At 43.4% G+C, this 22,201-nt stretch overlaps 2 protein-coding genes across 3 annotated transcripts in view; one reads left to right on the top strand and one right to left on the bottom strand.

The window, feature by feature from the left end:
- lrba (LPS-responsive vesicle trafficking, beach and anchor containing) overlaps positions 1 to 22,201 on the top strand; it is a 156,765-nt gene that overhangs the window by 80,604 nt on the left and 53,960 nt on the right. For both annotated transcript variants that reach the window (XM_072706912.1, XM_072706911.1), the window contains exons 37-39: positions 3,644 to 3,768; positions 9,713 to 9,856; positions 11,942 to 12,078. In XM_072706912.1, coding sequence (XP_072563013.1) covers positions 3,644 to 3,768; positions 9,713 to 9,856; positions 11,942 to 12,078 — 406 coding nt within the window. The remainder of the gene's footprint in view (positions 1 to 3,643; positions 3,769 to 9,712; positions 9,857 to 11,941; positions 12,079 to 22,201) is intronic.
- mab21l2 (mab-21-like 2) lies at positions 13,755 to 15,553 on the bottom strand. Its single transcript, XM_023799360.2, has one exon. It carries the CDS (start codon positions 15,166 to 15,168, stop codon positions 14,089 to 14,091), a length of 1,080 nt encoding a protein of 359 aa, XP_023655128.1. The 5' UTR covers positions 15,169 to 15,553; the 3' UTR covers positions 13,755 to 14,088.

Raw genomic sequence — 22,201 nt, 5'->3', positions numbered from 1 at the left:
GTCTGGCTGTGCATCCTGTGCACGCTGCACTGCGTCCTGTGCACGCTGCACTGCGTCCTGCCTGCTTGTGAATCACCACGGCATTTGGGTTGCTCTCCAACTTTGGGTGGATGTGAATTTATAATTGAGTGTCATGGATGCGTTTTGCTGAAAATACAGGAAGATTGTGAGACATTAATCTTATGTTGAATTGTAGTTAGTAGCAAGCATTTTACTGTAATAACAATGATTTAGTCAAGCAAAGCTTTGTCATCTCAGTCAGATGCATTACACAATGAAATGAAATTATGTTTCCACTGAACCCAAGGTGCAGCATTCACGACAGGACAGACATTACAGTGCTAAAGACAGAGTTATGGAATTATTTATGTAGTGTAAAATATTTCCTGTGCTGTTATCAGTAATTTAAGGGGAGGGGAGACAGAGGGGTGACTACTACCTATTTAAAGATGGCTGACTGTGTATATGCACCTCCCTGAGGTCGAATGCAGATATTCCAGCTGTTTCAGATCTCATCTAAGATGGTCTTGAGCTGGGACGTTTGCTGGTGTAGCGGTTCCTCATCCTGGTGCCCGAGATGTAGCCCCGCTGAGCCGCGCCAAAGTTCTCCTGCCCATGAAGGGCTGCCCTGTACCGCCCGTTGCCGTTTTCCGGCCTTCTTGATTTGTGTATCACGGGAGGGTGTCGGACCGGCGGCCTGGGAAGGAGCGAGCGGTCAGTGAAGGGGGCTTGCTGTTCCACCGTGCCGCACATTCCGAGGGCGTGTGCCGTAACTAACGTTTTGGCTGCAGAGAGGACATCCTGTGATGCACAGAGGCCGTTTTGCGGGACGGCTGGAGTTTTAGGTGGGGCCCGATTAGTGAACCTTTTTTCCTGGATGAATGTAGCGATTAGTGGCGTTAGGTGTAGCTGTTAGCCTGTAAAACTGGGATGTGCTTACAAACTCCGACGTGAATCTTTCTGTGGTCTGTGAACTCGTGCAGGTTCATGAGGATCCCCGCCAAAGTTTATTAGTCAGTCTAGAAAGTGGCTGATTATTTGCTAGCTAGAAATGTCTTTCCGTAAACAGGCTTGCGGAAATCCCTCCCCCCCAACCCCCCCCCCACCAACGCTCGGGAATGCCTGTGCGAAAATGACTGCCAATTCCCGGCCAAATTAGTCCCTTCCACTGACGTTTTTTATGAGTAAACTAATTACTAATTACGCGAGTGGTTTGCGAGCCCGTGCCCGCTCGCTGGCCTTTGTGATTTTAATTGTTGTTATCTTGAAGGATGGTGCTGCGTAATTCCGCCAAGATGCTCAAGGATGGATGGGAGATGAATAATTTATCATCTTTATAAAAATGCTCTCAGCGTGCGCGGGTGCAGAGGGATTGATGGTGGAGCCACTTTCCCAGGCTTTCATTAGGGCCCCGTTGTCACGTGCCACCAAGAGCGCTCACGACCCAGCAACTAATTACTCAGCGCGACGGGGCCGGTGCTGATGCATCCCATCCTTTTCGTGCGACTCCCCGAAGATGAGCGAGTGTCGGAGGCTGCGCCCCTGCGTTTCTCGGGCACCTCTGTGGGCACCCGGTGATGATTTTTGTAGATGAATGTAGGGAGCCGGCATGATGAAACGTAGGCTTGCGTTTGGGGGCCTATCGCACGCGAACATATCTCTGCCATCCTGGCTTAGCAGGATCCTCCCCCCCCCTTCTCCCTCCTCCTCCTCCTCCTCCTCCTCCTCTTTCCCTTCCCGAACACCCGACTGCAGCAAGGAGAGAAGTTCAAAGGGCCTGGCACTGATAAATAAAGAATGACTCGCAACAAAGGCAGCGATGGTGGTGTGTTGTGCCGAGAGCTCGGCGTTTGATGTTTTCATGCGTGCTGCTCTCTGGGCTGCCCAGAAGACTCCTTCCCCTTGTAGGTCACGCGGAACCCGCTCGCTCCTTATTTATTAAAGCGCCACAGTTGTTTTCATTCAGCGGATTTGTTTGCGTGTGCTTATAGTTTTCACTCCTGCAGAAGATGCATCACTGAAGGTCACCAAGGAAATGCACGCCCCCGATCTTGATGGGGATGCGTGGTAGAACCGTCCTCCGCAGTGGCCTCGTGAGATGTTGAGGTTCCAGAATTTCTGTTTGGCTTTAAGAAGAAATGTTCATTCTTTAGCTGATTCATGCTGATTTTCTGCAAGGGCTTCGTTGGCTAACTGTTTGTTTGTGGCCCTATTGCCTAAAGGACTGTCTTCTAGCCCTAGCTGGGGTGGTCGATACGCGTGTGCAGGCAACCTGCGTACCTCTTCCTACCCAGGACAGTGCAAGAATGATTTAATAAGTAATTAAAGAAAAATAGTACTTAACCCAGCAGCCAGTAAATCCTGAGAGCTCAGCCACTCTTTTACTGCAGCATAATTAACATTTTTTGGCCTTGCGATGAAGTATGCAGACGTAAAGATGTGCCCATCAACGGAAATCTCCGGCAGCCGTTAAACTGATTTGTGCAGCCACGGGCGCCTGGGCCCTGTTGCGCATTAAAAAGTTACTTGCAGTTCAGCGGGGTGAGACGCGCACGCTGGAGGACGCGGCTGTGGCGAACGTCACAGTAAATCAGCACCTGCGGTGAAGTGGACCCCTTGCGTGTAGCATGCAATGCACACCACTGTGTAGCGGGGGCAAGTCCAGACGTCCATTGGGGGGGGGGGGGGGTGTTCTTGCTGTGGTCTGAAAACATGAGGCTCGCCAGTCAGTGGGGTTGGTGAGTCAAGGTAACCCCCATCCCCCCCCCCCGTGAACACCGTGAATACAGATTCGCCTTGTTTTCTTTGGGCTTTCTCATAAATGTTGGAACGGTTCTGTTTAATATGTGGGAGAAACCATTCACTGTAATTTACTTTGACAAATGAACCCCCCCCCCCACCCCTGCCCCACCCCGCAAGATGAAATGAGTTCTTTAAAAATAAGCAAGCTAAGAAAGTGGGGGGGGGGGGGGCAGTGAAATCGTAATGGCAAAAAATGTGTTTCGCTATGTTGTGTTATGCCTTAGGGGCAAAATGTAATGAATATTTTAAGAGATTATTTTGATTAAATTTCTCCGTCTAAATAGGGTAATATTTTACGGCAGCAGCCGTTAGCCGTGATTCCGTGCTGCCGTCATTAAAAGTTAACACTTTCCGGGTCGCGGAGCCGGCCCGCATCATTTACCAGCCCCGTGTGATGAAAGGTGTAGAGCGGCAAGAAAAATGACGGGGGCCCCAGACATTGATGAATATTGGTAATGCTATCCGGTATTTGTAATGCCCCCCTCCCCCCCAACTCTGCCGGTGATGGAGGTGCCCTGCTGGGGGCCGAAATGAAGCTCGAGCCATCGCACGTGCCGCTGGGGAGGAGTGGGGGGGGGGGGGCTGATCACTCTGTCAGCGGTTCATTCCGCCGTGATCTATTTAGGGTCCGTTTCACCTTCGAGTTGAGGAGCGAGACCTGGGGGGAGGGTTGGGCGGCTGGACGGGGTCTCCTCGTCCAGAAGGTGACATTGTTATTTTGAAGGACGTCCCAGAGTCCATGGCAGCACACGAGGCCCTCGTCCCTCCCTGGCTTCCTCCCGCCTGCCACACGGCTAATCGCTAACACATTGCTCTCTCTGTACCCCCCCCCCCACCACAGTCGTCCCCGTGACTTCTGGCGCCTGGACTACTGGGAAGACGACCTTCGGCGACGGCGGCGTCTCGTCAGGAACCCGTTCGGGTCGTCGCACTCGGAGGCAGCGCTCCGGGATGCCGAGGAACACGGTCAGTCCCCATGGAGACGGCGGCGTGTAGCCGGCCATAAAAATTAGACCTACAGTTGCCATAAACTTTTTACTGCACCCTGAGACACATTTTTTTTAAAAAAAAAAAAGAAAGAAAAAAAACATTACTACTTATCGGTTTGATTAGTTCACAAGACAAATTTTCAGCTAGGACAATAGGGTTGTTGCCATGGCACTCATTGCCTTCACTAATCGAATTTAAGCCCCCCCGCATGTCTTTCTGAGAAATGTTGGTAAAAATGAAACTGCAAACATCTCCAAACTGTCGTATTGGCGTGCTCCCTGCATCCTGCGCAGAAAGGTTAATAGGTGTTTTTAATGAGTTTAAAGTTCACCTTTAAAAGCAGCGCCCACTGCTGTTGGAGTCAGAGCTACACTTCATTTTCGCGTTTTCTGCCGAGCGCCGCTTTGATGTCGAGCGGCTCTCCGTCGTAAAGAGCGCCCCACCGTAGCTCTGACACCTTTAAATGGAAGAATGTTGGTTCAGACTCACAGGTAGGTATTTTGCTGTAAAATTCCGTGACACACCGCGACCCCCTCCAGGAACAGGGGGCACGCGATGGATGGCTGTAACTCCTTGTGACAGACCTCATCAATTTCCAAACGTCTAATAAAACGATTTTCTCTTGTTCATCTCGTGGTAACTACAAAGAGAAATGTATAGCAACACATGGATTTTTTCCCCCCTATAACCATGCATAGAGCGTAGCCTTGTCCTTACTGCAATCATGAGGGCATAGATGTCTGAGAAGTTATAGAACAGGTGCCATTGAGCGAAAACTTCATGTTTATGCTAAGGGAAAGCGACCAGCACCCATGGATATAGAGTTGCATGTTTAATTCATGGTTACTGTGCATGAATTATACCACTGTTACAAACTCCATTTCGACAGACATTTAGCAGATCAGAGCCTGCGACTGGCGGGTTTCGTTTCGGCTAGTTGTCAATGCGGTAACATTATCATACGATAATACGATAGACGAAGGCTTTCCATGCTGGTCAGTAACCCCTAAACACTAATAATACCATACGATCGCAGAGAAACGCTAACAGATCAGTGCCGGGCAGCTGCTCTGGACCGTGAAGCTGAGGTTGACCTCAGCGATGATGTCGCAGTCCCAAGACGACCCTACAGCAGGACAGTCTCCTCAGCCATCTCCTGGCCTCCTGTTTTGGTTTGGCAGCCAAGGGCAGGACTCTATGCAACAGATGGACAGATAGTTAGCAAATGTGTCCACTGTTGTCATAAAGGGCAATTGTTCCTTTACCTGCAGAAATAAAATGGTTTTCTTTGTTTGGCTTCATTCAGTGTTTATTTTTAATTTATTTTTGAGTAAATGCACAATGGCCCTCCACACACACACACACACACATACACACACACGACTGGTGGTTTCCAAATTTAGTTAGAGTAACAACACCGTCTTGCCCAGTTTCTGCTTTAATTGCGTTTGTGCTGCTGCCCTTCCAAGATGTGGGGCTTCGTGCCAGCTTAACCTATTGCACTCCCCAATAAAGAGCCATTTCTGGGGGAAAGTGTCCGTGATATGTCACGAGACACCCCCCCCCCCCCCCCCATTCGTGTGACACCGTCTCCCCGAGATGAACGACCGGCCTGACAGAAGTCAATAAGAATGTGATCTAAAAGCAATAAGCGCTCCAGAAAGCAGCATCCTTTGAGACCTGCCGGGGTCCTAATGGTGGTAATGTACAGCTGTAGGGGGTCCTGCAGTCTTGCATTGGCCCCTTTGCACTTGGCTGTCCGAGAAAGTGCCCGTTTGTTTCATCCCGGGTAGCAGACTTGGCTTATTTAGCTCTGTTAGTCTCCCATGCTACCATGTCAGTTTTTTGCCCCCCTTCCCATGGGCTGATGTTATGTGATTTTATAATCGGTCTGTCAAATCAGTCTCAGGAATTAACTGGGTGCCGGATTTTTATAAATTCTGTCTAAAAATGCTCACGGATTTGAAACGATTACAAAATGAGGAGAACATAAGCGGTGTTGCCTGTAAACGCTTCGGGCGCGGTAAATAAGCGGTAGTCTCAGAATTAAGCGGGAAATTATTTCTCGTCTGGCAAATTAGAGAGAATTAGGTAGGACGGTTCTGTGTTTGACATAATGCAAACATAGAGGTTTCTCAAATCGCAATATGATGTTTGTCTTTCAGTTCGCCGTTTTTAAACGTTTCCATCTTCTGTTGTGTTGCGTCTTTTGTTGCGAGTCCGCCTACATCGGGAAGCAGAAAACAAAGGAGGGAGGATGTTTTCAATATAGGTCGCGTATGGCTCAGCTGGACCTAAGAAGTGGAAAGTTTGCCTTAAAAATACCGAGGAGCAAACGTTAATGAATGTAGTCGGTATTTAACGTGACTTAGGGCTACTGGTGAAAGCGCTTCTCAGCCCGAATTCATTCGCTTTGTATTCTAAATAGAAAATAATAAAACACCCCGCATTACAAATGTATCTGAACGTCGCCCTGCCTTTGTTCTTCCCGTAAAAAGACGGCAGTCTATTATTACTGGTTTATTACGGCGTGACCCCGCCCCTTTCAGAATGGTCCGCGCTTGGAGTATGCACTCAGGTACAATCGTGTTCACTCATGGCTGGCCAGCAACTTCACAACAATTTACATTATAAAGCCCCGAGCGAGGCGCTTGTGTGGGGGCTAGGAATATATTTATGGCTGAAAAGAGCCATCTTTTCTGGGGATTGATTCGGCCGGGATGAAAGGCTGTAGAGCAGACGTGGCAGAGTAAATACCTGAAGACTAATGTCTCTGTTGTGACAATCGATACCTGCCCCGTGACTACGCTTCTGGCCGCGCGCTTGTTAAAAACAAATTTGTTAATTCTGACAATTTAATTGCCCCGCCTCACTCTGGCTTTAGTAGCATATAAATGAGTATTTGAATCACTCGGTCGGAAGGGGGGGGGGCATATAATAGGGTAATGTAACAGGTTTTCTTTACATTTGTGCCAAGCCGTGGAGGAATGGCATGGTTTCAGGTGTGCTGCCGTGTATATTTTGTGTTTCCTTAACCATAATCGATCACTTCGAATTTTCCCCAGTTCCAGTTAAGTTTCGGTATTTCAGCACTTTTTGAAGCTGTATAGTAGTGTCCGTGTTATGGAAAAAAAAAAAGGTGCACACTCGCTTGTGTTTGGATTTGAGCAATGAACTAAACTTAAAAACTGTAGGCCTATTTATTATCGGCTGGTAAGATAAATATCCATCTCTCTTCAGAGAACTCTAATTAGTTTGCTTAATACAAGCTACTGTACCGCTAACATGAAAATCTGGGTTACTTTTCATCAGGTCTGCCCTGTGGCCTTATTGTCAGTGTAACAGCTGTGTATAGTAGTCTAAGGGTCATAAGTTTCGCCGAAATACTTTAAAAAGCAACCCCGTCAGTTTTCAAAAACAGCTGACTCAGGCTACAGTGTTGCGTTTGGAGAATGTGGTTTTATCTAAATGTTTTTCTTGCACTAAATAATTGGCAGTATATACAGTGAAAGTAATTATGCTTAAAATCAGCATTCGTAAGACCCCTCAACGTGGTTGCTGTTTATCCTTAGACAGATGGACTTGTTTCCATCTGTCACTTAATTGCGGTTTTTCTTGATTAAACTCACAGGTGAAAGTTAAACCGGAGGAACACTCAATATTCTCTTACTGAATGTACAGCTTCATGCTATCGGATTTGCTATGGTTCTCTCAGGAATAACCACATAAATATACAAAGAAGCTATTTACGGGCATTGAAATGAAATATTAACTTTGCATAGCTTAAATATGGTTGATCTTACTTTTATCTAACTTTAACATTAATAATGTCCAAGGCAACGCCCCCACGTGACGCTTTGAATAGTAATACGTTTTTTTTAGTGGCTGGTCGAAATAAAATGTGAAATAAATGTGATTTAAAAGAACGCCAAAATAGTTGTGCACTCCCACTGCCCCGAAAAATACGGCTGAAAGAGAAAGGTAGAGTATGTGGCAGGTGTCTATCGATATTTAGCGCCCACACAAATAACGTGTATGTGACTGACGTCTGAGTCCTTTACGGAAATCACAGACTTACATAATACATATTAAAATTTCGGAAAGCTTATTTTAATTACTTACGATAAATTATCATTTGAAAAACAAAAAATTATCAACTTGTGTAATTTATTTTATGCCCAATCTGGATAGCAATGTAGGCCTAGATTTTCTTTTTCGGGGCGTGTTTGGGCGCTTAGACAGTTTTTCCTTTTCTTTATTTATTAACTTATTTGCCACTAGATTGTGGCGATGCTTTAGCCTGCCCGCCTATGAGAACGCCGAAGCATGTGGTATGTATTAGGAAGCTGGTAGTAATTTCACTGCTGCTAACTAAAAATTCTCAGGGGGGGCTTAATTACAGGAAGGCCATTCTAAATATCAGTGAGCCGCATATTTTCCAAGACAAGACATCTTTTCAGCTTGGTTTTTAACAGTTTTTAGTCTCCACTTATGAAGTGCATTTTTTTTTTATGAAAATAAATACTGCTCAACAGAAGTGAAGTCGTTCACGAGCCCAGCTGGACGGGTGATTGGGCTCGTGTTTCCCTGCGGTGTGTCCCTACCTGTGCGCTCTTATCAGGAAGCCGCGAGGTTGTTTATACAAGAGAAGCGTTACGTCGGACGCGAACAGTGGACTGTTTCAGGTGGTCACACTGTACCCCGCCCGGGAACCAAGTCTTCTGTAAATGTTTGCGGATTACCGTTTTCCTTAAATAATCCATTCGGAACCTCAAGTCATGTACGGTTGAAATCAAAAAAGTAATGAGCAAAGAACTTCCCGGGCTGTGTTGGTATATGCTTGGCACGTGACACTGGGTATAGGTTAGCTAGAAATGCAGTATTTTCCTTTAATTAGCCTTGATGTCCTAAATATGTACACACACATGTTTTTAAACGTGAATTCTTCCTAATCATTTTAAATGCGAGTACTTTGAAAGCGACTGAAATTAGATATAATAAATGTATTAATAAAATGTTTCTTCATATGAATGACCGCCTGTATACTGTCATAGCTTTAATTCAAGCGTTAAGCTTTCTTAATAGAAATTTATTAGGATTTTTGAACTTTGGAGAAGAATTGAAGAAAGCAGTCTTTGTATTTCGGCACGGCAAGTAAGCTCCTGCTGTGAAGGTTAGTTTTAGAATTTAAGCAGATTTCAGTGTTATTAATAGGGACGCTTTATAGTCAAGGCGGTAATTCGATTTGTAAACCGAGAGGTTCATGTGACACCGTTTTTCTCTTTTGTCTTGTAAGTGCTAAAATCGGAAATTTCACTAAAGAAATTGTGCAGACCAGTTATAGATTGGTATCAACGAGAGAACCTGTAGCGCCTCATTTTGACGTTGTATGTATCGTATGTGGTTATTAACGTTTAATACTGATGACTGCAGATCGAATTATTAAATACACAATAATCTTCCATTTGTAATATAAATAAACAGTCGACTTTCGAATTAATAGTGAATAAAAATTGTAATATTTGATCGTATTTTTCTATCGGTAATAAAAGCAGAACTAAATATAGCCGTATAACAAAACACAGAATTCTTAAAAATAATACAATATTAATCATTCTTTTACCATCTGAAACACTTTTTTAAAACAGCTCTTCAAATAGGAAATCCTCCATATTTGTTAAACGGTCTCCATTTTTCAAATATAAAATACAGACTGACTTCTATGAAAAGCGGAATGTTCCGTGCTGCGAAAGACATGCCAGTTTATGTAACAGTATTTTTTCTTTATGATTATTGTTGTCCAATAATTCTAATTAACTTGTTTTTGCATACTCACATGTGAATATATTGCTCTCAAATGCTAAAAAGGCAGCGTCGACTCCTGCTGACTCGAATGTTTTTTTTTTTTTCCTTGTTTAAGTTCCCGAGGAAGATGTCCTCAAACCCAAACAGTCCATCAAGAATCATGCTCTGGGAAATCAAAACTCGGAAAGTGAGATATTGTTGGATGGGGACGATGATACCCTCTCGTCCTTGGAGGAGAAGGAACTGGAAGCCGTAACAGGTAAAGCGACTCGTTTATGTCAATAACGCATGCAGAGCGGCGGTCACCACTCGGGCCTGTATCTGAGCCTTCGGGGAATAAAGCGACTCTGAATTGTCGTAGGCCATTAACAAGGATAACTTTGTCTCATTACGATTTTGTGGCCGTTTGAGGTGTTTTAGTGTCCTTTGTGTGGGCTAAAGGCGAGTTCTTTCTACAATTTCTCATTGACAGAAGAAACGCACGTTTTACTGTTAGCCTGATTAAATGAGATTGCATTAATGGAATTCGCGAATACAATAAGTTGAATCGCAGAAAAAAAATCTGCCTTATGAGTTGAACATGAAATGTTTGTAAAAACTTGCACGACATGTTAATGATATTGTTGGTATTAATCTGACTAATCTACTTATTCAGTTTTAGTCTACGGTATCCGTTTGAACCCGTGACATCTAAAGGCAGCAGTGATAGCGTGCACGTTCTTATGAATCGATGAATAAAGATGCTCCGCAAGAGTAAATGCCTGTTTGAATAGAATTACTTTTTGTGTTGTAGTTTCCCGCCACTGCGACGTTTAATGTATTTGGATTATTATTAACAGCTTGATCACGAAATAAAAATGACTGAAACTGTAACAGTCGAGCACAACACTGACAGCCTTCTGGTTGTCCATCCAGCTACCAGTCTCTGTTAGTGCAGACGTATAAGTTTAAAAAAAGAAAAAAGTAAATTATCTCCACGTATAACTGAACACACTGTGGTTTTGTTTGTGCTCTCTGCTCCCTTTACATTATGCTCGTTTAAAATGATTTATATGTCCTGTTTTGTGTGGGGAAATGCCTTTTGAAGCATGCATTCTGTTTAATCCATAAAACAAGGAGAATCGAATATGATAAACGTCGGTTAGAAATGTGCATTATATTGGATATCTTGTTTGTAGAGGCCAGTTTGACGTTGAGTTGTTACGGTACATTGTTAAAATTCTTTAAGATATGTTATTATACAGCTCAATCGGATCGCAGTCTTTCCCGTTTCGCAGTGCTCGCCGCAAAGTGGAGGTTCTCCACGCGCGCAATTACACGTCGTGTCCAGTGACGATGTTGCTGTACGACGACGGGCCGTAGGACGAAGGGAATCCGGCTGCATTTCTTGTTGTTGCTGAAACTTTAGGTTTCGACTTTTGCGGCTGTCCTTTCCTACAGTTGAAAGAAGGACAGAGTAGGCTTTTTTTTTTTAAACTGCAGCGCATGCAGAATTTCACATGGCAAGGGATGACTGTAAATAAATATCTGGGGTTCCCTTCTCTCGTGAGAGCGTGCATGGTAAAAATCAGACGGATTGGGTACGCGCGTATAATGCCCAGCTGCAAATACAGTTCATCTGGCTGTTTATGATCCTGGGGAAATCCTACAGCAGACTCCCCTGAGCGACGCGCTCTCATTGTCATACTTGGCATAAATTAAGATTGATGAGAGATTAAACAGACACCATACCTTTACTCTAGAAAATCAATGTGAATTGATTGACAGTTTATTTTATCTGACAGGACCTTCAGGATCTTTCATTACGCGCGCGCAAACATTTCTACTGTTCGAGCGCTGCGTTTTCTGTCTATGTATTTATCGCATTAAAATATTTGAGTTTTCTGCGTTTAAATGTAATGAAACATATTTAAACAATTACATTTTAAAGGGATATTTTTCTGCTTTTAATCAAGATGAAAAATATGTAGGCCTATCGTTACGGCTGATGATGCTAATAATGCTAATAATAATCTTTATTACTAGTGACATGTTTATATTTAGAGATACGTATCTTTAAAACTATTTAGCTCGTAAGGATATTCAATTTGGGTTTATCAGATTTCCATTATCAGATCTTGTCCTGCATTATCGAAGCATGCTTTGACGGTTTGTTGTATTGTTACAGGCTTTGAAAAAGGCAAACACAACCATTAGCAGTCCTTGGCGTTGTCTTTGTGTTTTTGTGTAGTCTTCCGGGTTCCGTTGTAGCTTCAAACAATAGCTGTTTTTAAGTGTCTGCGATGTGGTGCAGTAATTTCTTTTTTTTTTTTGACCATCCCGGTTCCTTTTGACCGTTTTTCAGGCCCAGTAAACTTGAGCACCAGTGCGCAGCTGGTTGCCCCTGCCGTGGTGGTGAAAGGGACCTTGTCCATCACAGCATCGGAACTCTACTTCGAGGTGGATGAGGAGGATCCTAGCTTTAAGAAAATCGATCCAAAGGTAAGAGACCGTTTAACTCATCAACACAAAAGCTCAACATAGTGTAAGACGAGTATTTTGGTGTGCATCAACGCATATAAAAAGAAATATTGTGTTAGACCCCCCCCCCCCCCCAAAGAAAACAACTCGCATTGAAAACATAACTATAATACGCATTATGATATATAACATACTATAATATGTGAAATTTTGGACGCTGTGATATGAGCCATTGCCAGCTACACTTAGGACACTTTTTGTGAATGCTTGCTATTAATGAAAATAATGTAATTTCGCGGCCTTATGCAGAAACATCTTTTCGAAAAAATGGGAAGCACTAATCGTGAAATATAGTGCTGTAAAACTATCATATCATTGGATGCTTTGAAATGATGCTCTAATTTTATAGCTGGTTTAAGACTTTTAATGTTCTGTTTGTATTCATCCTGATACACTGGAATTGTAAGAGGGATTTCCCATGTTACAAGAAAAGGCCATTTAGATGCTATCTTTAGATGGAACGCGGTCAGTTACAACGGTGCTGGATGCGAGTTGTCCTACTACGGGATTTTATTAGGCATAGACACCCGTTTCGTCGCTTTCCCTTTCGTATAGTGTATCTGCGCGCGGGCCTACGGGTTTCGCTTGAATTTGCTGAACATTCCCATTCTTTTTGGCCCACTGGTAACACATCACTGTTACGGGCGGTACTTTGATTTCAAATTTTAGTGTAACATTCATTTAAAATATATCTGTGACCTAAAGAAATGTATTTTATTATTCCTGTTCTATTTCTCGTACAGCTAATGTAAATACTGACTTGAGTTTTTTAAAACCCCATAGCTTCGTTTGCGTAATGAGAACAGTCGTTTTGCGTTAATAATTTGTTTAAATAATTTATTTTAAAAAACGAAGTTTCAGTGGTTACTTAAATTACGGACTGACACTGAAAGCTGCCGCAAAAATAATAAACACGATGTGGCATTATTTCACCCTAAACACTCTAAGGATTAAATTATTCGACATTTATTTGATTATCTGTGTCATTGGGACCAGCGTTTTAATGAGTAAAATTGCGCCTTTAAAACTAAGTTGTAAGTACTTAGATTTCAATTAATTACAACAGAAATTAGTTGTTCCATTTTAAAACTTATTTTGGCTGGCTTAACTTTAGCCTCATATTTATGTAAAAAAATTATTAACTGAAAGGGGATTAGTTATCCATGAATTCAGCCAGTCTCGTAGCCCTAAATAATATTAACGCTTTAAAAAATTAATTGAATACATCAGCCCGCACTACAAATCGACTGTTTGAATTGACAAGCAACATGTTATTCTTTGGGATATTCTCGGCATGTCACTGCTGAGCATTTTAATTCCCTGTTATCTATGCTACTAAAGAATAATAATATGCCTAACCTGGATTTAATAGGCTGCAATTTAAATGTCTAAAATAACAATATGGATTATTACGTTGCTCTAACGGATGGGTTCAAAATGAAAAAAAGACCGCAGGTATACTAAGATTTTTTAAATCGGCAATTCGATGTTTATGACACGGATAAACCCCTAAAGCTGCTTAAGTGAGTTAAAAGATTTCACGTTGGTTTTGCTTAAATTTCACACTTTAAAACGAGCAGTTGCGTTAAAATCAGGTATTCCCAAGTAAAGACAACGCCGAATTACAATGGCATTCCGTTTAGGTTTTATTAACATCTCAGCTTTAGCTCACATGATCAAAATTTGAACTTGGCACTCTACATTTTCTTTTTTTTTCCATTTGCATTAGAGTTTTATGCATATATTTAAATAAAAGGTTCTTCACTTTGTGAAAACATTCAAAACCAAACGACAGAGAGAATACGTTTCTTAAAAGGTACCTTAACTTTCTTGCAATGTCCCATTTGCTTCTTAATAAAAGACTTTTCACATTATTTGGAGAATCAAGGGATCTCGTGTCGAGCGCATTTAAACGGAGTGTGCCCGCAACGTCTCTCAGTACTACCCGGAATATTTTCGCTGGGTTATTGTCTATAATTTGTCCAAACTTTTGGCATTGGTGAGAATCTCTCTCGCGAGTCTCCATGTCTGTTTTGCTGCAGCTTCCAGAGCCGAATGAGGTTTCCCTTGAAACAGGTCCAAGTTTGGTAAGAAGTAATGGGGGCATCTGCGACACTGCAAGCACGAGATAAGCTGCAGGAGAATTCCGTTCAGCCGGTCGCCGAGGCACGATTCGTCCCAGTCGGTCTCCCGCGGATGTTTCTCGCATTCATATAGGAGCAAGGTCTTCATGTGGTAGTTATTGAGTGGCTGTCCCGGCAGCTCGAGGTGACGGTCGCGCAGCGTCTTTAGGATGGACAGGCATTTCTTCCTGCAGCCCGCCATCAGGAGCCTGTTTTCGGCTTCGCTGAACTGCAAGACCCAGGCGTCGCTCTCGGCGGAGCTCTGCTTCCCGGTTAACGAGTAGCACTCTTTAGAAAGCAGATTGAAACCTTCGGCTTTGACCTCTGCCACCCGATTAGGACCCGGCCAGGGGATGTGAGGCATGGGCCACTGCGCCGCGCTTCTAGGCCAGATGCCGGTACATTTGAAAGCGGGGGTGATCTGAACGACGTACCTCTCTCGGATCCTTAGTTTCACTTCGCTGGTGTCTGCTACCATCTTGACAACGTCACGGTAGCTGCATTTATCCACGGCTTGTGCCACCAGAGTCTGAAATCTTGATCTGATCTTTCGAGCCGAGAGGTACCCCGAGGCGGTGATAAACTCTACCCAAAGTGACATGCTTCTTTTGCGGCCGTCGCTCAGCTTTAAGACTGCGCATCCCGGCAGGGACCCGTCATCCACAAAGTTGAAAACGCCCATCTGGTTCAGGTAAAGCACCACTTCGAACTCATTCGGGGAGATAACCTCCATCCCCTCGTAGCGTGCCTCGATCTCACTCAACGAGCTGATGAACCGCGGCTCCTGCACCTCGACCTCTTTCAAGACGTCCGACACCACCTTGCATACCTCCCGGATAGTCTTGGCGATGGCCGCTTTACGAGCCTGACACCTCTCGTTGTAGTATTTGTTGAGCTGATAAACAAGCTTCGCCTGTGTGGCTATCATGTTTGGGCAGAGGTCCGGGCTGTATACCGGAGTATCGCAGTACGTTGACGGATCCAATGCTTACCGGGTAGCCAGAGGCAAGCGCTTCAGACTAATGAGAAAATAAGGTTACAACTTCCCCCCAAAAAGGCAGAGCAACACCGGGTGGAGGTTAATTGTGGGAAGAAATTATGCGCGCCAAAAATATCTGACGGATGCGTCCAGTGAAAGCGGCGAAGCGGGTCAGTGTGATTACTGTCCTCCTTTTCGGCTATATACGCTAAAAGGCGAAAGGCTGGCGGCGATCAGTCATCTCTCACACTCTAGCCCCGTGTAACTGCGCCTTATTAAACCTTGTCTGCTTGTTGTCCGGACTCAGTTGGGAGTGCTTGGAGTTTAGTTTATGAATGGTCCGTAAGCCCGAGTGAAAGGGGGTCGGGCTTTTCGTCCTGCAATCAACTGCTGAGCTGTCAGAGGAAGCAGCCAATCACCGGCGCACCTTTAAACACGCCGCGCCGGAGAGTCACTTTCCCCGCTGACATCCAGCGCCGTGCGTCGGCGAAGCCGGGTCAGGGGACCAGCCTTCAGAGCGGCGAGGGATCACCGCTTTCTAACATAGGCTTTAGCTATGTTTGTTTTTTTGGGTTTTTTTTTTTTTTTACAACAGACATTTTTGTATTTGAAACCTGGTGTATTTTCCCATAGATATGCCGTGCCCTGTCTCTCAGTACTGTGCACAGAAGCTGAGCATGCAACACAAACGGCGCATCACCTGTGCTGTCTACGCGTTTTTTTCTTCGCATAAAACACCAATAAATACATACATTTTTGTTTTCATTTCTTTGTTTCCCCCGTTTCTCTTTAGCATTTAAAATGCCGTTATACCGAAGAGTCTTGCCTCCGGAAATTTTGCAGATTTATTTAAGGTTTATCATAAAGATGTTTCTTTTGCCAGTTCTGCCTCACTTCATAATTCCTATTTTACATGTGCTTATTGTAAATATATTGATATCAGTTTTCCAGAATATACGTACAACAAAACCGTCCTTTTCTTGTGTAGCGGTAATTGCGGCAGAGATGACTGTAATCAGCAGGAAGGCGCGTCCGTCTTCAGGTTAGACGCGCCGTTTTACTCCGTAACAGAATTAAGGACCGAATTTTTCTGCTCTGCCAGTTTATCCAGGACTGTTTACTTCGGCCTTTGAGTACTTTTTTGTTTTACCCCCTGAGCGTTTCATAGTATTTTATGCTAGTTCGAGAAATTTATTGCTACGAAAGGAATATTTGAAATTCTGCCTAATTTTTTTTTTCTTTTTAGTCAATGTCCTCGTTTCATGGCTGTACAGTAACAACCGCACTACATAACATACATTTTGTCTGCTGTGTCGTATGTCGCCTTACGGAACAACTTATGTTGTTTGAATTAGGGAATCGAGAGATTATCACAATGTTGTATTAAAGGGATGAAGGTCATAAACACGAGTCTTCCATTTAACATTGGACCGTTGTATTACGAGTATTTTAAGTATTTTGCTCGGTATATAACTTTACCGCTCCCTTTGATTTTTTTTTTTAAATATAAAGTATAGGATATTTACTGTGAAATAAGCGCGGTATCGTCACGCATTAATTTGCATTGTCATTTCGTTAATTTATTTATGATATAATGCATGAAAAAACACATTTTAGCAGCACACGTGTTAAATTCGTGTATATGTTTCTTACCAGTTTCTTAAAAATTACCAAATTTTTTGCTTAATACACTAATGACCTTTTTATGCATTTTTAATGCGATTTATTTCTAGCGTATGAATGTAGTCATTGTGTCGCGTGTGTGCTAAGTTTGTGTTTGTGAGGTCGTATGCCTCAGTTTACGGTTTTAATATGATAATTATATCCGCGGTACAACTTGTCCGGATGAATAATTTATGTTGGTTTCGCCGGGACTGTAATGGAAGAGCCCGTGTCACCCCAGACATCATGTTTGATGACTTAAAAACCGATCACCACAGCCTCCTGAAGGGCTCATTGTGGAAAAGCGGTAAAGGCTGGCTGCTGTGTGGCCGGCGGACGGCGCGGCGTGCCCAGTGAATGACACAAATAAATACCTGTTCAATGGAAACCATTTGAATTCCTTGCAAATTATCGATCTATTTTCACGGCTATGCGCTGGCCCTCTTTCGGGCCTGAGTTAATGAGGCGAGCTTCTGGCGGTGCTTGTCGGTAACTTTATTACGCACTCCGGACAGGTTTTCAGCTAAAGCGCGATCGTTTGTTTGCTGTTGTGCGTGTTAAAGGGCGATGCTATTAGCGGTCATTGTTCAGTACGGTAGCTTAATGGGCTTCAGAGAGCAATTTTACCATATACTGAACTGAAGTGGCAAATGATTATTATTTTGTGTCAAAAGTCGATTACTTTTGTTTGAATACTTGTAAACAATAGTTAACATTACTTTATAAAATATTTTAACCAGTTAAATTACTAACAATTTATGTTTCCCTACATAGGTTTAAAAAACACTGCTTTAGAAATTAAATGCATTTGTTATGAGATGCTAATAGGATTGCGTTTTTTTTAATCTTTTTAAAATGCTAGTATGGAATAAACACATATGAAATTAATTCTGGCCAGGAGGTCCTGTAAACCTGACTGGAAGACCTGGTTACTCTGCTGTAATCTCTCCATGTATGGTCAACCTTCCCCTGATATTTTAATTCCTGAAAGGAGCTATCTCTGATGTCCTTCATGAGCAATACACATGTGTATGCATACCGGTCTGGTGGCATTTCTGCTAACTATTGAGCAAATAGTTCCTTACATGAGGAGGATAATCGCTTGTGAGTTTATGGACACTGAACCCCTGTGGTCTGCCTTGCTTTGGTGCAGAACTGGGCTAGAATAGGAGATTCTGGCTCTGCTGGGACAAACGCACCCAGCAGAGTGTCTGCGCTGCTTTTGACGCCGACTTCATAGGGTCTGCAAACTGCACTTGCATCAGATTTACCCTCGCAGCCTTTGAGTCAAAGACACATGTCGTGCCACATTGCTCAACTCTTATTTTCCCTCAGTCTTTCGTTCAAGACATATGGAGGGGAAGGTAAAAGCAGCCGGGGGGCGGCAGTTGTCATGGTACAGTGTAGAAAAATGGGCTAAACCGGTTGCCTGCAGGCCGATAAACTCTCAGAGCCTGACCGTGCAGCAGTAACACAAAACCTACACTTCAGAAGACAAAAAAAAAAAAAAATCAAAATGGTGCCTTTTCCTGTATTTCAGTGCTGCAAGGTCAAGAAGTGTCACGTGACCTTCCAGACCTGGCTGTCGTTTGAGTTTGCGTTCAGTCTGAGTTAAAGTTAGAGCTAAAGGAGCAATCAGATGCACATACTGAGCATAATTAAGCGGCCTGTTCGCTGATAAACACATGGCAGAAGCCGCAACGTTGTGTGCAGGCACAGCTGGTCCTCTGCTGAAGCGGCTGTCATCTTTGTGTGCAGATCAGCTGTGTTTGTCTAAATAAGTGAGTAAAGCGAGTGGTATAAATAAAACAGCATGTAGTAACACTGGAGCGTTAAATAAAATACTGACAGTTTGAACAAATCTATTGATGGTATCTGATAGAATGCTTCAATGGTTAAAAGCTTAATCTGTGAATCAAAACTACTGTTTTTTTCCCCTCTGCCTGAACCTTAAGGCATTTGGTCACTTTGTGTTTTTATTCTCTAAATTGGCCTCCAAAATTGTGTCTGGATTAAGAAATCCAGGCATAATAAATGAATACATAACTGCCATACCTGAGGCATTTACTCCCACAAAGGATTTATTGTCGAATTAAATAACAGGTGTGAGACGGATTCGAGTTGATTACCGCTCTCATACACACGCAGTCACAGTGGTTAAAGATGGCCAGTTTGTGTAAAGCTGAGAGTTTCGGAGGCTGCAGACTCCTCAAGGTAGAGCGAGGAGGTTAGAGTAATTGCCCAAAAATACAATTGACGTGGGGTTTACTCAACAGCTTGATTTATTGTAGAGGTTCTTAAAATGTGTAGCTGTTGAGACTTAGCATTCTTTTCCCATGAATCACACACAGAAAATGGAGGAATACTCACAAGTATTTATGGAGTTTAGTGTTTTATGCTTAGACCTATTTTTTTAAACAACCGTTTTGTCTAAAGTGAAGAGCAAAGGTTCAAAAAAAATATTCAAAAAGGAGAAAAAATGAGAAATTTCATACATGTTGAAACACATTAAATGTATAACTAAGGACCATTTCAGGAAAATGTTAGTATTATTTTTATGGTGTTAGGGTGTGTATATTTTATTATTAGTAGTATGTTTAATATCCATAAATGTAGGCTGTTGCTAAATGTGGAAAGTGTGAGCTGTTTTTTCTCCTTCGGGTGATTTTAACTAATGGTTACATTGAAAATAGCAAAGATCTGGGTCCACCTGTAACGCACGCACACACACAGTCGTGTAATCATATCTTTTTCGGGACCGCTCATTCATTTGTATGGGAAAAATGCTAATGCTAACTATGACAACCTTAACCCCTACCCAGCCCTAACCATAAGTAACCAAACAAAATACAGGAGTTTTTGCATTTTTAGATTTTTCATTGCAGTCACTGATTTTTATAAAAGTTTTCCCATAAGGTAAAAAAAAAAAATGGGTATTCATCACGTTGTGGGGACGTTGTGTCCCCATAAGGTAAGATGTTTATACACACACACACACACACACACACACGCGCGCAAACACAGGAAAATTGCAGTGACTGAGCTCTGAACACCAGCAACCAGGCCTTACTTGCTGTGTGTAGAGTCTCTCTTCACCTCAGGCTCCTCCAGGACACTGTAAGCCTTCTATCAGTGCTGATGACCCAAATCGGTTATAATTTATTGCTTAGGTTTCCGTGAGGTAATCTCTCTCAGGTAATCCCAGTGTGGAAGGCACTTTGAATCATCTTTGGAGCATATTTTGAGTCATTTTTGTGTTTATTGTAATAAATTGTCTGACAGCTGTTATTATTTAAAATGTGGATATTTAAAATTTTAGACCAAGATTGTAATCTACTGAATATTACTGATTGATTTTCTTTTATTGCAAAATAAACATTTGGATCAGTTTGATCTGACATATTTAATTAGTATTCGTCTTCTGAATAAAAAAAGATCTAAAACTGTTTTTGTGCTCTCTGATTGGGATGGATTACGTCCCTAACCCTTTTAAATTGTCTTGCTAATTTGCATAGCGGGGCTGTGTGATGTATTTCAGCAGCCGAGTCCTGCGGTAAAGCACACCAGCTCTTCCGAGAGGGCGGATTCGCTCCAAAACTGCCGCTCTTCTTGGTGGATTTCAGTGCCGCTTTTGTTGCACCGGTAACGGAGGCCCCTGGAGACCAGACAGTTTTCGGGAGGGGTCATATAATGTGGTCTGTGAACACAGCAGAGAGGCAGACCGTTAATCGGCTAATTAACTCCCCTTGAAACATGCGCCAATCATTTCAGCATCGACCTCCGTCAGCCATCGTTGCATGTCTTGCGTGTCAGGGAAGGATTTCCTCTCCTTGATTTCGGTTTGTTCCCTTCCTCCTTTGGCGTAGCAGAGCTCCCCACCCGTATTTTGGCAAAGATGCAGAATTGGTTTGGGGTGAGCCCTTGGGTCAGGTGAACATCTGGGTGCCGGGGGCGGGGGGGCAGGCAGTAAACTGTTGGTGTTACAGTAACTTGAGTATATTTTACTGTTGCCTAATCCCACTAGGGTCCCCCTCTGTTTTCAGCCAGCAGAGGCCTCCTCTTAATCTGAGCCACGGGCCATTTTAACACACAGCAACGGCAAAAGTTGTGCCGTGCTCCTGTTGGCTGGACGGCGCACGGCTGCCGGGAAGGTATTCCGGATTTTCGGTGTCGGGGGCGGGGGAAACAAAGGATGGAAAAAGTGAAGGAAACCTTGGATGCAAAACAGCTGCTTTGAGGCTCTCGACTATCAAAGATCTTCGCTTCTCCGTTCTGTTTCTTCTCTTAAAACATCTAGTATTATCTGTGGATGCTAAAGAGCTTTTTTATTGAATAGGGGGTAAAAAGAGAGGCAGACTGGGGTCTTTGCAGTGATCTGGCTTTGATCTGTGTCTGTAAGGCTTCTTCCCAGTGATCCTCTTGACGGGGCTGGACAGTGTCCGTGCCTTTTCACCGCACTATCTGATAAGCCCCCACCAAGGGCCCAGCGAGCTACCAGATCATCCTGGGGGGGCGGGGGGGAGCCTTAAAAGCCGCCGTTTATTATCACCTTGCCCTAGATCCTGGACGCGCCCGTCGGCCGACTCCGCTCATGCCAGTGGCTCGTTTTTCGGGGGAAACGTGAGGAAGTGTAAAGGGAGTGACCACACCCCCTTTATGATTTACTCCGTTACGGGTCATTTCTGACAGGTTCCCACAAGGCCGTGCGTTTTGGCTGATCAAACTAGTTACGCTAGGACTATTTTCCTTTTTTTGTTTAAAGAAATGAAATGTGTTTTTTTTTTTTTTTTTTTTGTTCATGCAAAAGAGTGAGATCCTGCCGGCGATACAGAGACAGTGATTGATGTTTATTAATTGCTGCAGGCCTGCAGGATGCCCGGCCTGCAAGCTGGGAATATGAGATACAATGTTATACTGAAAGGCGTGCCACTTCCTTGTTTGTGCTGGACGGTGTCATCAGTCTTTGCCTGCGGTTCCTTTTGAATATTCAGTTCGGTTGGCCTGTGGATTGTTCTTGTGAATGTGCACACGCATTCACACACACTCTCACACACACACGCGCACACGATTCGCAAGGAAAACGCTTTTACCGAATAACTGTTCCGAGCAGATAAGCTGAGCGATCAGTCAGCTGGCTCCAGATTTTCATGTAGGTCAAATAAGAATCCTCTGCAGCTTAAGAAAAGTGAAATTTATCATGTTTTGAACTTGTAAAAATTAATTTTCAAGCTGTCCACCTATTTAAAAAAGAAAAGGTTTTGCGCAGACTGCCTAGAAAATAATCCTTCTATTTGCAAAATTCAGATTTATGACTTGACGT

Source organism: Paramormyrops kingsleyae, chromosome 25 (genome assembly GCF_048594095.1).
Source record: "Paramormyrops kingsleyae isolate MSU_618 chromosome 25, PKINGS_0.4, whole genome shotgun sequence".
Classification (NCBI taxonomy): Eukaryota; Metazoa; Chordata; class Actinopteri; order Osteoglossiformes; family Mormyridae; genus Paramormyrops; species Paramormyrops kingsleyae.
The sequence above is the reverse complement of the archived record's forward strand: the minus strand, read 5'-3'. Positions and strand labels throughout refer to the sequence as shown.

Excerpts from the sequence above, each read along its gene's own strand:
- mab21l2 (XM_023799360.2), bottom strand. The coding sequence starts at position 15,168 with ATGATAGCCACACAGGCGAAGCTTGTTTATCAGCTCAACAAATACTAC.